Below are 17,320 nucleotides of genomic sequence, written 5' to 3'. Positions count from 1 at the left end.
CTGGTGAAACCAGATGGCTACACCAGGCTCCAATCTGATCTGGTAAAGTTTCTACAGCTGGATGCCCTTCCTAACGCCAACCACTCTGAGAGTGTAGTGGGTGCTTTTACGTGACACCAGCACAAGGGCCAGTCAGGTGGTTCTGGCAACGACCTCGCTCAAAAGGTGATTTTTACGTGCTATCTGCACAGGAGCCAGTCCGGCGGCACTACACACACATATCTTTCTTTCTCTCTCCCTCTATATCTATCTATCTGTCTATGCATATATATATATATATATATATATATATATATATATATATGATGGGCTCCTTTTAGTTTCTGTCTACCCAATGCACTTACATGGATTTGGTCGGCCCAGGACTGTAGTAGAAGAGTGTCACAGTGGGACTGAACTCAGTACCATATGGTTGAGAAGCAAACTTCTTACCATACAGCCACACCTGGAAGATTTGGTCATCATTTCTAGCAAGCACACAAAAGCCCTTTCATTGGCTCAAGTTGGACTGGGTTGTAGTGGCGGTGGTGGTGGTGATAGCAATAGTAATAAAAATAAGCTGTACCATTTATCATGTAATAGGTTTCATTCTACAGAAATACATGGTAATTAAGGCATATGGCATTACATTTACTATCCTGTCTGCTTTTCGCATGTCTGATTTATACTATTCTTTCTGGTAATTGCCTATCTATTTCTACAGAGGCTTGGCTAAAATGCTGTGGTATTGAAAAAAAAAAAAAAAAAAAAAAAAAATCAGCCAAACCAACCTTGCTGATATAACAGTTTTGTTCTGCTTTCTGGTTTGAGATTGGCTTACTTTAAGATCTTTGAGAACAATTGTTTAATATGTGTAGTGAGATATCATATCCACACAGTACTATAGATCTGCTAAGACTATCAGAAAATAGATGACTATAAATCAATAGACCACACAGCTATCAACAGAACTCTGTAGTGTTTGTATATGTCGGTAATTAGAGGATTAAATCCATACTGTTGTTTCCTGCAGGCACCCAAGTAGATATTTAAAAGGTACAATTACCAGCATATATAAATATAAAGTGTACACATTCTTCATAAGCACATACTGTACACTTTTGTGATAGAAATCATAAGTATAAATGCTTTGTATGTATGTGTGGGCTTATCTGTATATAATAATAGCAAATATAAATGTTGGTTAGTTGGCCGATCCCTCTAATCAGGTTTTATAACATAGAAGAGAGAGAGAGAGTATAAGAGAGAATGTAAGAGGTTAATCCTTTTGTTATAATTTTGGTGAAATACACTATTTTTAAGATTTATTTTGAAATTAATGAAGTAAAACAATATTTGTCATGATTAAGCTGGAATTTGGAACATAAATTTACATGAAGATTTGAATTCTGATCACTTTATAAAGGAAGTTTGTTATAGGAGCTAGGGGTTAAAGTCAGTATAAGAAAATTGAAATTGATAAGCAGTGGTATAGAGATGGTGAAGCTGATACAAGTTATGTAGTTGATGGATGCCAAATACATGACATATGTATATGTGATTTGTTCATGTTACACACAGAAACAATCACAGTTTTAAGTAGAAGGATAAACTTGACAAGTTGTTGGCATGTAACAGTAAAGAAGCAATAGATTTACATAACCACACACACATCTGAGATGACAAAAGATTGAAATATCTGCCCCCTTGCAGTACTCAAGGAGACTCATTCTCCACAGTAGAAGTGTTAATGCCACTCCCTCTGCTGAAGACAATTGGCCTGCAAGAGCCCTGTGTTAGAGCCATGTATAAAGCACCCAGGAAGGGCATCCAGCCATAGAAACCAAGAGAAATCAGACTGGAACCTGATGCAGCTCTCCTGCTTACCAGCTCTGGTCAAACTGTCCAACCCATGCCAGTATGGAAAATGAACATAAAAAGATAATGATGTATGCATGTTTATACATCACTAATACTAGTGCTTAAATAAATGTTGCTTGACTTGTTAGTTGATTTGTCTAGTCATGCTTTATGTTGTATAGAGAAAAGGGGGGAAAGAGACAGAGTTAATATACAAAGTGCAGGGCAAGTGCACACACTAAGCTTGATGGAAGGCAATGAATAAAGGAATGCCATCTGCACAAAATAGAAGGGAGAGAGAATGCTAGAATAATTGAATGTGAGCTAAAAAAGCCTCTGAAATAGTATTTATTGCAATGAATATTTTCCTTAGATGCTTTTCAAATAAGCTGCTCGTTAGCAGAGGAAGTTTCTTTCACATTAATCACAAGGATATCCACTAAATTAAGAATTTGTAACAAACTGCTTCAAATTAATATATCACTATGACTATTACAATAGTATTATTATTGTTACACTTTTGCTACTATGGGTTATATCAGGAAATATGGTGTACATATAATAATTATAATTCAATTTGCATCAAATTACCCATGGTAGCATGTACGTATAAGCACACACATGATGGACTTCTTCCAATTTCTATCCAATTCACTCACAAGGTTTTATATAAGACACTTATCCAAGGTGCTGTGCAGTGGGACTGAACCTGAAACCACATGGCTAGATAGCATATTTCTAAACACAGTCTTGCTTGCTTCTATGTTTGTATCTGTGTGTGTGTGTGTGTATGTATATATATATATATATATATATATCATAATCGTTTTCATGTCTACTTTTCCATACATGCCAGGAAACTCTGATATCCTTTCATGGTGGACTGCAAGCCAATGACACCAGTTGCAAGCCTTTGTTTGCAAACTAGGAAACATGAGGGATACACAAACATACGCACTTATATATAGATATAGTTTAATATGCAAAGTATATAGTTATGAGCTATGAATAGTTTCATACACTGAAGATCTTATCCAGACAGGTTTTAAAATATGCCTATTGTCTCCAAGTAATCTTCATGCTCTAGGTACATGGAGACACTAGATGTGTTTTAAAACCTGCCTAGATAAGATCTTTGATGTAAGAAACTATTAGTAGCTCATAATATACACCATCATCATCGTTTAATGTCCATTTTCCATGCTGGCATGGGTTGGATGGTTCAACTGGAGTCTAGGAAGCCAGGAGGCTGCACCAGGCCTCAATCTGATCTGGCAGTGTAGTGGGTGCACAGGGACCAGAGGAGCTGGCATTGACCACGATTGGATGGTGCTTTTTACGTGCCACCGGCACGGAAGCCAGTCAAAGCAGCACTGGCATCAGCCACATTCGGATGGTGCTTTTTACATGCTACCGGCATGGGGATCACAACTACAATTTCCATTTGATTTGATTTTGATATTGCTGATGTTGATGTACTTGACTCAATAGGTCTACTCAAGCACGGCATGTCACCCTACGATCCAAGGTACTTTTGAGTGGGCTGGTTATGCGGCACTGATGAAGGTTATAGCTGTGGACTCACTGTATTTGCTGGGTCTTCTCAGTCACAGCATACCTCCAGAGGTCTCGGTCTTTTGTCATTGCCTCTGTGAGGCCCAACATTCAAAGGTCATGCTTCATCACCTCATCCCATGTCTTCCTGGGTCTCCCTCTACACCGGATTCCTTCCACTGTTTGGGAGTGGCACTCCTTGACACAGCTCTTCTTGTCCAACTGCAGTACATGACCATACCAACGCAAACGTCTCTCTTGCACACCACATCTGATGCTTCTTTTGTCCAACATTTCTCTCAGGGCGCTTACACTCCGTCATGTGTGCACACTGACATTACACATCCAGTGGATTATGCTAGTTTCATTTCTTTCGAGCCTACGCATGCCTTCAGCAGTCATGGCCCATGTTTCACTGCCATGAAGCATGGCAGTACGCACACATGCATCATACAATCTACCTTTCACTCTGAGCGAGAGATAGAAGCTTTCTGAACAGTAGGGGTAGAAGCTTTCTGAACTTTGCCCAGGTTATTCTTATTCTAGTGGTAACACTCTCTGAGCATCCACCCCCACTAATATACAATGTATATTGATATTTATCTCTCACCAGATAGAATACTTTTATGTTGATCTTACCTGAATGGGAAAGTAAACTATATATATATATCATCATCATCATCATCATCATCGTTTAACGTCCGCTTTCCATGCTAGCATGGGTTGGACGATTTGACTGAGGACTTGTGAAACCAGATGGCAACACCAGGCTCCAATCTAAATTTGGCAGAGTTTCTACAGCTGGATGCCCTTCCTATATATATATAAGATGTACAAATGGGCTTCTTCAGTTTCCCTCTATCAAATTCACTCAAAAAGTTTTGGTTGATCTGGGGTTGTAGTAGAAGACACTTGCCCAAGGTGCCATGTAATGGGACCAAAGACAGAATCACAAGGTTGGGAAGTAAATTTAGCCTATCCCCAGGCAGGCATAAAAAGAATAAACAGAATGAGCAGAAACAAAAAAAAAAAAAAGACAATGAGAGAAAGATAGGGATTTCATTAAGCATCTAAACATTACTGTCAACCAACAAGAAAATTTACACAACTCTTAATTACGATGCTTCCTTTAGCAATGACCACCACTGAACATTTGACACTGCTGGTCACTGGTGTTATTGATTAGCTCTAAATGAACTATCAACAAAGTATTCCACTCACGATATCCAGTCTTATTTACATGAAGTGTCCTAGAGGGAGTTTGACTGTTTTTTAGGTCAAGCAAACACAGAAAAGTGTTTCCAATGAGGGTGATGCAACAGCCTAGGGTATTATAACAAGGTTTTATAGTTATTTTATTATTCAGTTTTCACGCAATAAGTGTATTGTGTATCTTAAGATTAGAGGAATGAAGTCGCAAAAACAAGAACTCTGATTCATAGAAGCTCCCTCATTAGTTCTATGGGAAAGCGTGACTTGTGTATATCTGAGTTCAAGGGTTCTCTCACTAAGATCTTCTTTGGGCAACAAAAGTTCTTTTTTCAGTGGGTCTAAGTTACAAACAAAGAGTTAAGATAACTTTTATCATTTATTATTCTGAGAGAAAGAGATTCATTATCATGAAGAGATTTCTCATTAGATGGCTGCAAGTCTGATTGAAAACTCAATCACAGTCACTATAATGATGTTGTCATCAACATCATGATCATCAATGTCAGCACCAATATATAGTGACATCATCCTCATTGCATATCTTCACCAACTTCATCTTATAGCATTCCTATCAATATCACAAAACATTAAAGCATGTTGTTCACTACTGGCGACTACCATTGAAATTATCGTCATCACCATTAATTACGACTGTAATCTTTTATCTTTTACTTGTCTCAGTCATTGGAATGCAGCCTATACATGGGCATTGCCTTGAAAGATTTACTCTACCCCAGTACTAATTTTTTAAGTTTGGTACTTATCTATTGGTCCCTTTGCTTAACTGCAAAGTTACATGGATGTAAATAAACCAATACCAGTTGTCAAGTGGTGGTTGTGGAACAAATGCAAAGACACAAACATGTACGATGGGCTTCCACACAGTTTCTGCCAGCCAAATTATTCCACAAAGCATTGGATGGCCTGATGTATAGAAGAAGACTTGCCAAGGTGCTGCACAGTGGGACTGAACCCAAAACCATGTAGTTGTAAAGCTAGCTTCTTCATTACACAATTGATGCCTGTTAGAATAGGTATTTCTTTTAACTGTGTATGAAACTAGGAACTACCCAAGTGTATTACTGATATCTCTATGAGAGAATGTGATAACAAAGTCAATCTTGGAGAGACTTTCCATGGTAAACATCAAACTATAAATCATCATAATCTTCATCATTGTTTAATGTCTGCCTTCCAGGCTGGCAAGGGTTGGACAGTTTTAGAGGAGCCTGCACAAGACTTCTGTGCCTGTTTTTGCAAGGTTTTTACAGCTGGATGCCCTTCCTAACACCAACCTCCCAGCAGAGTGGACGGAGTGCTTTTTATGTGGCACAAGCACAGGTGATTTGGCATGGTTTTTACAGCTGGATGCCCTTCCAAATGCCAACCACTTTACAGTGTGGACTGGGTGCTTATTACGTGGCATCAGCACTCTTAAATATTAATTTCTTTACTATTTGTGTCAAACCAGGGTTTGGTGGGAGAGCTTATTGGTTAGGGAGTTAGACTCATAAGTTTATGAGTTCTATCCCCTGGCCAGTCTGCAAGTTGGTTCTTTGAGCAAGGTGCTTCATTTCATGTTGCGCCAGTCTATTCAGCTGGGAGCTGGTGCAGCCCCTTCTCCTGCCAGTTATCACATCCTTACTGTTCTACTTGGTCAAAAGGGTATCTATGCCTACTCACAACTGCTTCTAAAACAAGTAGCAAAAGCATAGCACATGCTACCAGAGTATACAAGCTTGCAAGTGACAACTATAGTATTTTTGTTTTTGTTTCTTTAAATAAAAGCATAGAACATGAATCATAGTTCATGTCTGCCGTTTCATTTTATTTCAAGAGGAATGAAAGGTAAAAACTAACCTTAGTAGGATTTGAACATAGAAGGTAAAAAGCCAGAAGAAATATCTTAAGATTCTGCCAAACCAACACCCTAGTGTTAACAATAGTTTCTAACAAAGACACAAAGTTACAAATTTTTGGAGGAATATGATGTTAGTCGATTAGAATCAACCCCAGTCCTCAAATGATACCATATTTCATAGTCAGGAAGGATGAAAAGCAAAGTCAACCTTGATGGGATCTGAACTTAGAATGCAAAGAACTGTAACTAAATACCACAAGATATTTTGTCCCATGTTCTAATGATTCTATAAGTCCACCATTATAATAATGCTTTCTACTATAAAAACAAGGCCTGAAATTTTAGTGGAGAGAGCTAGTCAATTACATCGACCCCAAAAGGATGAAAGGTAAAGTCAACCTCAGCAGGTTTTGAACTGAGAAAGTGAAGCTGCAAGAAATACCACTAAGCATTTTGTTCAGTATGCTAGTGGTTCTGCCAGCCTGCCATCTTAATCCATCATTATAATAACAGCAAAACTAAGAATCTATTGTTGACATGTTTATTCATAAGCTTCAGATAAAATTTGACATCATGGAGTAACTAAGCAATTAGTTTAAGTACATTGATGAGTCAGCTTAACTCAGTGCACACACACACACACAATCACACAGAAATAGAATTACACACACCAATAAAGATACCATTATTATCTTCTTCATTATTTTGTCTGTTCTTTCATGCTTGCATGAATTGGAAGGGTCTTCTGCAGGACATTACTTTGTCACTGTTGGTTCTAAGTAAGGTTCACCCTCTTCCTGAGACTGCGTGTTTGCCTACCAAACATACAAGTGAGGTTAAGGAGCTTGTTTTGCAATCATGTGGTTCTTTTTTTCACAGGATTGGGTGGCACTTTGGGCAAATAACTTCTACCATAACCTTGTGTCAACTCAAACACACTACAATTAGGTACATGGAATATAGCTCCAGGCATGGCTGTGTGTTAAGAAGTGTGCTTCCAAACTATATAGTTCCAGTTTCAGTCTAAGAGTGGCACCTTAGGCGCCTGTCTTCTACCCTATAGGTATGGGCCAAATAAAGCCTCATGAGTGGATTTTTGACCCTAGTATTTTTTTTTCTTAAAGTCTGGTACTTATCCTATTAGTCTCTTTTGGTGAACAGCTAAGCTGCAGGAAAGTAAACACACCAACACTGGTTGTCAAGTGGTGGGGGACACACAGACACATAGGGACAGACTTCTTTCAGTTTCTGTATCAAATCCACTCACAAGGCCTTGGTTGGCCTAAAGCCATAATAGAAGAAACTGGAGCAAGATGCCACACAATGGGGCTAACCCTAAAGCCATATGGTTGAGAAGCAAGCTTCTTACCATACAGCCATGCCTGTGCATATATATTACACACACACACACACAGCACATCATTATTTCTATGCTTGCATAGTACAACTGAAAGTTTACTGGAGCAGAATTTTTCTCTGGCCAGATGCCCTTCTTGAGGCTAACCCTCACCTGTTTCCAGGCAAGGTAATAATCCCCTCCAGTCAATCAAACAACAAACAACCTGGTCATGCTTTGCCTGAATGGTGAGGCTTTTGTTTGCAATCAGAACAAGAGGAAGAAAACATTCAATTACACACAAGGCAAACTTCTTCCAGTTTCCACCTACCATTTTCATTCACAAGGGGTTGATCTCCCACAGTTATAGTTTGGTCCCTAACAAAGGGGTTTCAAAGTGAACTCCTGAACCACATAGCCATATGTATGCCTACACATCCATGTATGATATTTAATTCCAGGTAAAAACAATGACACAATCTAAGCTGTAGTGATGTGGCTACACACACACACATATATATATATATATGTGCATATATATATTATCTGAGTGAATACCATTTTAGCTATCAGTTAAGTTCGAGTTAACAGCTAACCACTTCAATCAGTATTTAACGTCTGTGACTACAACTTGTTGCAAGTCACTCAGTGAACTCTTCCAATAGGTAATTCTCTGTGTGCTTCACTGGATGGTGAAAATTGTTTGGAGTATATATTATTATCATTATTATCAATAATAAAGAGTATGGAGACTTAGTAGTCACTGCAACAGAAACACGTATAGGTCGTTACAAGATACTGTATAAGATTATAAAATATATTTTGTGGATGTACAAGTCTCCATACTCTTTATCAGTAACAATAATTATATATATCATAGATACTTGTGTATCGCAAATCCATGTAGCCAAGGAAGATTTTGTCTCAACCAAGACTATATAAAGCCAAGATTAACTTCAATGCATTGCAGTTTGATGACAGCTTAAATGGCTGAAACTTTGAAGTCACTGTCAATAATATTCTTGCTTAAGAATAATAAATTTGTACTCCATAGCAGTATAGATTAACGTAAAATTGTTTTTATTATAATTGAACATAAAAAAATAAACATTAACATACATATAGAGACACACACGTACAATACATAATATATAAACGCAATATATAAGACATTCACACAATATGTAATATTTACACACATATAAATCCAACCCATGCAAGCATGGAAAAATGGATATTAAATGATGATGGTGATGATACACATGCAAATACACACACATAATGCATAATATACAAACACCCACACATGCAATATATACAAGCCAATACATAATATAGAGATATATGTAGACACAGTTGAGAGATAGAAAGCAGTAGACAGAAATGCTTGGACAAAAAAGTAATCAAAGATAGATTGGCTCATTGGATGTCTTTGTGCTCAAATGTCCAATGAGGATATTGTTCCAAATGATGTAATAAAAAGAAACAGATTGATGAGAAAAATAGACATGAATAGAGAAAGTGATAAAAGAACACAATATGACAAAGAGCAAGAGATAAAGATAGATATGTGCAGATTGATAAATAAGATGAACAAAGAGATATCAGGGAAATATAGACAGACACTGATAAGCATATATATATTCTTTTACTCATTTACTTGTTTCAGTCATTTGACTGCGGCCATGCTGGAGCACCACCTTTAATCGAGCAAATCGACCCCGGGACTTATTCTTTGTAAGCCTAGTACTTATTCTATCAGTCTCTTTTGCTGAACCGCTAAATGACGGGGACATAAACACACCAGCATCGGTTGTCAAGCAATGCTAGGGGGACAAACACACACACACATATATATATATATATACATATATACGATGGGCTTATATATATATATATATAATAGCAAAGAATAGTGATGACTAAGGTACCATGGCGAGGGAATATAGTTGATTAACTTGATTTCAAAATATTGTTACCTATTTAATCAATTTTACAGTGGTGGGAGAAAAGTTAACTTGTTAACCCACACTATTTGGTTGAAGCCAGCTCTTCCACACAAACTGTTATAGCAGAAGTCCCTATAACAATTAAGTGTGAGAGAAAATAAAATAGCATAAGTGTGATTGTATCATCAGAAATATTTTAGCCTCTCAACAACTGGTATAAAACCACCCTCACTTCTTCCTTTTTCTCTCTCTTTCAAATTAGTTGGTAATCGCACTTGTGCCACTGTCACAAAAAAAAAAGAAAGAAAAAAAAGCCCAGTACATACAGTAAAGCGGTTGGTGTTAGGAAGGGCATCCAATCATCGAAACCATGCCAAAACTGATATTGATGCTTGTTGGATGTCAAACCATCCAACTCATGCTAGCATGGAAAAATGGGTGTTAAATGACTGAAAAATGATCAGCTTTCAATAAGTTCAAGTACAGGAGTTAAATGAACGTAGATCCCAGATTTGCTTCACTAGCAACTCGTGAAATATGTTACAGCACTTGTTTTATACACAATATGAAATTTTTTTAAAAGCAAGTGAGATTCTTTATCACAACGGTTTGAGCCCCCCCGCCATGAAAACCTAATCAGAAAATAAGAAATTCTGCTGAAATTTTGAATAACATTTATGCAAAGCCCTGTCATAACTAGAACACTATATCTAATTCTAGAAATTAATTCCAAAATGGTTATGGATGAAAGCCCATCTTGGCAAGAAAAAAAAAAAAAAGAAAAATATATTCATAGCTAGCCTTTGAGATATATGAAAACAAGAAATATATGATGGGAGTGGTTGGCATTAGGAAGGGCATCCAGCTGTAGAAACTCTGCCAAATTAGATTGGAGCCTGGTGTTGCCATCCGGTTTCACCAGTCCTCAGTCAAATCGTCCAACCCATGCTAGCATGGAAAGCGGACGTTAAACGATGATGATGATGATGAAGACTAGCTAAGATTGAAAGATACATGGGCAAAATAATTAAATTAAAGAAAGCAATTTGGGAAGATTGTGAGCTTTGTGATTATGACACTATAAAGAGAAAGGTATTGGCTAGAATTGTCAAAACAAACTGACTTCCCTGTGTCAAGTAGAAATGCAAACTCCTAGTATCAAAGTATTTTCTGGTTCATTTGCATACAACTACTACCAATAATAATGATGAAGATGATTTCTTAGCTTGTCACACAAGCCACAAATTTGTAAGAGAAGAGCATATCTTATGAATCTCAGTGGATTAAAAGTTAGTCAACATAAGCGAGCTTTGATTTCACAATGTTAAGTAATGATTCTATATACTTCAAGGAATTTAAGCTTGGCATTCAATCCTTTCCATCATTCACCTCCCTTTTATATTGGTTTCAAATTTTGGGACAAGGCCAACAATTTAGTGGAAAGAGGTAAGTTGATTACAACAACCCCCAGTGATCAGCTGATACTTCTTACATCTCTTTTATATTAATATCGCCAAGAGCATTATAAAATATTGTTATTACACACAACAGTTCTGACCAACTGGGTTGAAAATTTTATTGAAAGAATAATCAGCAAATTTATTACATTTTTAGACAGAAGAGAGTGTATGCATGACTGTTATTTAGGAAGGGGCAGGAAAATACACGCCCACTACTACCACAAAAAAAAAAACCCCTCTTTAGTGCAAATGTTTATTTTCATAACCCTTTCAAATATCACAGAAAAGCCCAAATAAAATTTAAAAAAATATATATCCCCCAACAATAATTTCTAACATAAAAAAATGGTCAGAAATAGCAAGAAAGGGAACAGTCAATTGCATGTCAACCCCAGTATATGACTGGTACTTTATTGATCCTGGAAGGATGAAAGGCAAAGAAGTTAATTTTGGTAGGATTTGGAATCAGAGCATATTGAGTTGTAAATACCACAGCGTATTTTGTCCAACACTCTTAACGATTTTTGCCCCAAACTACCAAACCCCTATCTTAACTCTAGTAATAAAACATAAAATCAATAAATTAAAACTTGAAATATATATCAACCAAACATTTATTTTACTTTTTATTTCCAAACAGATCAATTTGACAAATGCATCTGAACCAGTTCTACTTTAGAATTAGCACCCCTATCCATTCCTCCAGCTTCTCATTAAACACCCGTTTGTTTATCATTAATTTTGTTCTTTACAGTTATTTAGTTTTATTGTGTTTGTGTTTGTGTTTGTGGTGTTTGTGTGTGTTATTTCTCCTCTCCTTATGCTGCCTGCTTTCTTTCTGTTCTGCTGTGCATTTTTTTCTCCTTTTTTTCTTTTTAGCTGATTCCAATGGTGACGATGAGGATGAAGATGACAAAGTCGACGATGAAGACACCTTACGTTTTAACCTGCTCAATACCAGTTTGTAATTCTCATAAAGCATCTGGAACTGTATGTCTAAGTGCAAATATCTCCTCTCCAGCACCGATTGTAGTTTTTTAGGGTTGAGCATCAAACAGAGCTTCGGCAAGCTTTTACCTGACCTCTGAAAATGAATAATAAATGTTGTGAGTAATCTAATGTTTAGCTAGTTTTTTTGTTAGAGAGAGAGAGAGAGAGATATGCAGAGATAAAGAAGGAGTGAAGAAAAACAGAGAAAGATATAAAACGAAAGTGAAGAAGCAAAAAGCAGCAAGAAGATTTAACTGCCTATAGAGCTCTATTAACTGCTTCATGTGCAGCGAGAGAGAGAGAGAGAGAGAAAGAGAGAGAGAGAGAGAAAGAGAGAGAGAGAAAGAGAGAGCAAAGATAACCTATTAGAATACCCCAAAAAAAAAAAAAAAAATAACAAGAATAAACTGTACTTCAAAACAATGCTTTCACAAATGGAGTGCATAAATGTAGGGATAAGACAATATTGCAGTTGTTGAAAGGTGGAACATACGGTACAGAAGATTGAAAGAGGACTTCTAAAATTAGAGGTTTCTTGGTTTTCTCTACTTCTGCACTTGTCTTGCCCACTAAATTAACCCATTTAGTTCGTTAAGGGCATCACTACCCAACAACTACCTGTCATCTAGAATTTAGTTGGGAGATCACCTTTTTCCAAGTTACTGTAATTTCCGACATAAAAGTTCAATTTTTCAGACTAAAATTTATAGTCCCCCCAAAAGGTAGGTAGACTTAATACATCAAAAAAACATTCCACGAAAACTGCAACAAGATTTGGTAAAATAGTGATGATGTTTGAATGTTTATGCTATATACTAGGTCAAATTGTATGCTGGAAAATATGGTACATACAGAATGGTAAGATTGGATATGATAAAACAGTCACCAATTTCAAAGAAATCAATCACTTATATTCAGTGTGAGAAGCATCATTGCATCATACAATGTCAGATGGTCCTGAGCTAGGTGGTGGCATGCCTAATCCCAGCCCAATCAGGGTTGATCTAGGGCCTTACTTAACAATAGCCTTTTAAGTATGAACAAATGAGGATGCTGTTATGCAGTCATTCAACCAACTGGAAACAGTAACCAAACCTATCTAAAATCAGTTTTTACTTAGTCTTACAGAAGGAAGGATACATTAGATAATTCCCAGATACATTGTGTAAAAAAAAAAAAAGAAGCCCATTGGCTATATATATATATCTGCCTGGGGTTCAACAGCTACCAGCAGAAAAGAAGCTCAGGCTGGCTCTGTGGTTCAATACTGTAATGACTTGTGTAAGCACAACAACGTCTAAGGAAATTGTTTAGAAGGCTTGATTCAAATGATACACAGAGTAGGTCAAGTAGCTATGATGAAGTAGTAGTAGTGGTGGTGGCAGCAGCAGTTGCTTCATGCTTATAAATTCAAACTGAGTATGGCTAGACACAAAAAGTACATGAAATGAAAGTCAATTGAAAGTGGCTATTGAACTCCTATCTCTTAGCTGAAAAGAATGGAGATGAGATAAATATAGGGGACAATTAACGCTTAACTCCTTTGCGAACATATTCCTTATAGGTATGTATTGCTTTTGTTTGAAGTAACTTTCAAAGTGTTAAAGAAACGAGGAGTTTAATTAAATCAGTGGTTTTATTTCACACAATTAGTGGCCTCAGAAAGTTAGAACTGAAATGGTTTAAGTGAAGTGAAAAACTGTGGAGAGTACTGTGTAACAAATTCTATTAATACATTTCCATCAGGTCATCTAAGCTCTATGGCAACCCTACAGTTTGCTTTCCTCCCTTTACATTCTGAACGAAATATCACTAGAATAAACTTTGGCTGTTGTTCATCCTTGGCAAGCTTGACTAAGTCTTTTATCCTCCAGGCTGACAAAAACAAATACCAGTAAATAACCACCTGTCTCCCTAGGAAGAATTTAGCCTTGTGTCTAGTCAAATGTAAGCAAGAATTTAAGTCTGATGATTTGTCATTTCTGTCTTTGACTTACATTTCTAACACTACTGACTGTGAAAGAGGAATAGTGTGTATGCGTGTGTGTTTCAAAATACATGCAAGCGACATCAATTTCATCACTAGAGAAGGGCAACTGATGACTCAGTAGTAACGAGCTGATTTAGATTGTAATTATCCATGAATTAAGTTCTTAACTTTCATGGGCTTGTTTCTATAACATTTCATCTCTCCCAAATCAATAGGCTGTCTGAAGAGCTTGACAAAAGCTGACCTATAGAGGATGTACAGATGACACCAATGTATTTAAATAGTGTTTTTCAGACGTGTTTGTATCAAGTATGGTTATTTTAATAACAGTTAAGCTCAGTTTAACATCTGTTCAACAAGCTAAATATAGTGATATGCAACTATTTTTCTGAGCAGTTAAGGACTCATAATGACAGATGCTTGGCTATGCTGTTAAGTAGATTAGATTCCAACCTATTTCAAATAACATTTTCAAATGTCCCAGTATCAATTCTTGAAAGCAAGAACTGTAAAAGCCAATGAAACATACAGATTTAAGTGTCCAGTTCAGATAATGGAATTGAACCAAAGCCCTAAGAAATCTAATTCCAAAATCCTTATCAACATAGTTTAGTAGATTATATATTCCTCCTCCTTCACATGTTCACACTATTTTATATATAGCATAAATATAACCACCATTCATTGTATACAATTACATTACATCCACTGGTCCTGTCTGTCTTTATCCTTTTATATTCTATCAAAACTAAGAGGTAAAGAGAGAGCTGTAGATTTGATAGTGTGTGAGATAAAAAATGCTTTGTGGTATTTTGTCATGTCTTTTGGAGTTCAAATCCCACTGAAGCTGACTCTATCATCCAATCTTTGGAGATTCTAACAAAAAGTATCAGTCAAGTTGGTCTCATTAAGTGAGAAATCATTGCTATAAAGAGATAAGATGACAGCAGTAGAACACCAAATATAGTGTTTTGTAGTATTTAGTTACATCCCCAAAATATGATTTATCAGATATAACTAATACAAAATTGGTTCTGTTCTTGATAAAAAGAAACAATAATAATAATAATAAGGCCTGAAATTTGAGGGGAGAGGACTAGTCACTTATATTGACCCCAGTATTTCACTGGTAGTTAATTTATTGACCCTGAAAGGATGAAAAGCAAAGTTGACCACGGTGGAATTTGAACTCAGAACATAGCGATAGACAAAATATCGCTAAGCATTTCGTCCAGCATGTTAATAATTCTGTCAGCTTATGGCCTTAAATAATAATAATAATAAATTCGTTTTATTGGCCACAAGGGCTTAATATCAATTAAAAACATTTAAGGACAAAGACAGGACGAAGGTTTTGTCCAAAAAGGTAGGAAAGTTCGTCTAAACAGAGGAAGAAAACGGAGAAAGAAATAAATAAATAAATAGAACTCCCAAAGGAGGAGGCGCTTCAAAAAAGGAAAGGTTACACGTGGAAAAACCCATAAAACCACGGGAGCCTGGTCAGAAAAAATAAGAAAGGGGTATAGAGCCCTTTCTCCTTTTACATTACCTTTTTTTTTTTTCTACAGGTGTATTCTCAGAATTGGTCCGTTTATACTGGCCATTCTTCCAACAGTCACCCATCTTTCAACGAATTTGCTGAGACAGCACTTCCCTCTCTACTCCCATCTTCCTTTTCAAGTGGAACTTGAAAAAGTTGATGAGGCCTTGGCCAAAGAGGAAAGTGTCTGTCTTTAGCCCTTTCAAATGGGTCCACCATATCACCTCTTTCGCTACAGCCACTAGGCATAGGAAAATTGCCTTGCCCTCCCGGTTAAAGGAGGTTGGCGGGTCAATCCTCACGATGGATTCAGCTGATAGCCGGATCCATCCTACACGTGACAGTAGCTGTTCGATATAAACCCACAGGTCAGCAATGCTCAGGCACTGGACGAGTGCGTGCAGAACGGTTTCGTCGTCCTGAGTGCACCTCGGGCAGGCTCGGTTGACGGCACTTCCATGTTGGTAGAGTTTATCTTGAACAGGTAGTGCATCTCGGTAGCACTGCCAGGCGAGGGACCTTTGGAAATTATCCATGGGCCCCGGCCCGAAAGTTCTCCTGAACAGACTGTTTAGCTGATTATCCTCGACGCCTAGAGTTTCCCCGAGAACGTCGTCGCACTTTTCCTCCACTAACCCTCTATAGAACGCTAGAGTGGAGCTACTACCGATCGCACTGCCCGCCCTAATAATAATAATAATAATAATAATAATAATAATAATAATAATTAATGAATTTGAAGAAGTTAAGTTCTTAGTGAGTGATCCTGATTTTCAGATAGATGCCAAAAGAAAAGTATGAATGTCTCTTTCACTTAATATAAATAGATATAAACAAATTCAGTCAAGCATTAAAGTTATTATTCAAGTGGAGTATCAGAACAGGACAGTTCCTCGAAGTTTTACATATCTTTACATTTTGAATTTAAATCCATTCTAAGTTAATAAAATATGTAAAGTCAAGTACTGAGATGGATTAAATTGACAACTCCAGTATTAAAAAAAGAAAAAAAAAAATAGTTAGAAAGCATTATTATAAGAAGCGAAATGGTTATGAAGCTAAAAGACTGGACTATTGACCAAACCTCACTACTAGAAAACCTATTGTGTTGTATATCTGAGCAGTGAGGCACCTAACGCTGTTTATTTCAATGTGATTGAGGAGGAAACAATATGTGAGACACTAGAACATCTACTTACCTCAGTTTGCCTAACTGACAAACAAGTCCCACACCTACTCTACAACTGAGTGGCTGGTTTAATGGGGGAAAGAGCAACAGCTGCAAAATAGAAGTCATTTGAACTAAAATGCCTATCCTGCTTACACTATCAAACAAAGTTATGGAGTGTAAAATAGTGATGAAAAAAAAATGAATACATTTTCAGATGGTAGTGCCCTAGAATAGTTAAAGTGGTTAGAACCATTAAACCATGTGGTTTAGTAGCTGTTGAAGCCAAACTTAACTGCAACAATGGTATTGTGGCCTAAGGCATGGTACATTATTCAAGCTTATTTCAATCTGTTCAGTTTATTCTTTTATTTGTTTCAGTCATTTGAAACAAGAAACAAGAAGAAAAAGAGAAAAAAAA

General features: G+C 36.8%; 1 protein-coding gene across 3 annotated transcripts in view; it reads right to left on the bottom strand.

The window, feature by feature from the left end:
* Window positions 1-17,320, bottom strand: part of LOC106880317 (histone acetyltransferase type B catalytic subunit) — a 180,190-nt gene that overhangs the window by 56,922 nt on the left and 105,948 nt on the right. Inside the window, exons 11-12 of one of the 3 annotated variants that reach the window (XM_089349336.1) lie at window positions 16,931-17,010; window positions 12,065-12,295 (exon numbers count right to left, since the gene is read on the bottom strand). The exons of 1 other annotated variant lie outside the window; for it this stretch is intronic. In XM_089349336.1, coding sequence (XP_089205462.1) covers window positions 12,262-12,295; window positions 16,931-17,010 — 114 coding nt within the window. In that variant the 3' untranslated portion in view covers window positions 12,065-12,261. Of the gene's footprint in view, window positions 1-11,809; window positions 12,296-16,930; window positions 17,011-17,320 lie in introns of those variants that run through there. One more of the 3 variants, XM_089349334.1, reaches the window with a different exon arrangement.

The sequence above is a fragment of the Octopus bimaculoides genome, chromosome 3 (genome assembly GCF_046866305.1).
Source record: "Octopus bimaculoides isolate indiv1 chromosome 3, ASM4686630v1, whole genome shotgun sequence".
NCBI classification, from domain to species: Eukaryota; Metazoa; Mollusca; class Cephalopoda; order Octopoda; family Octopodidae; genus Octopus; species Octopus bimaculoides.
This window is presented reverse-complemented; position numbering and strand designations above follow the sequence as displayed.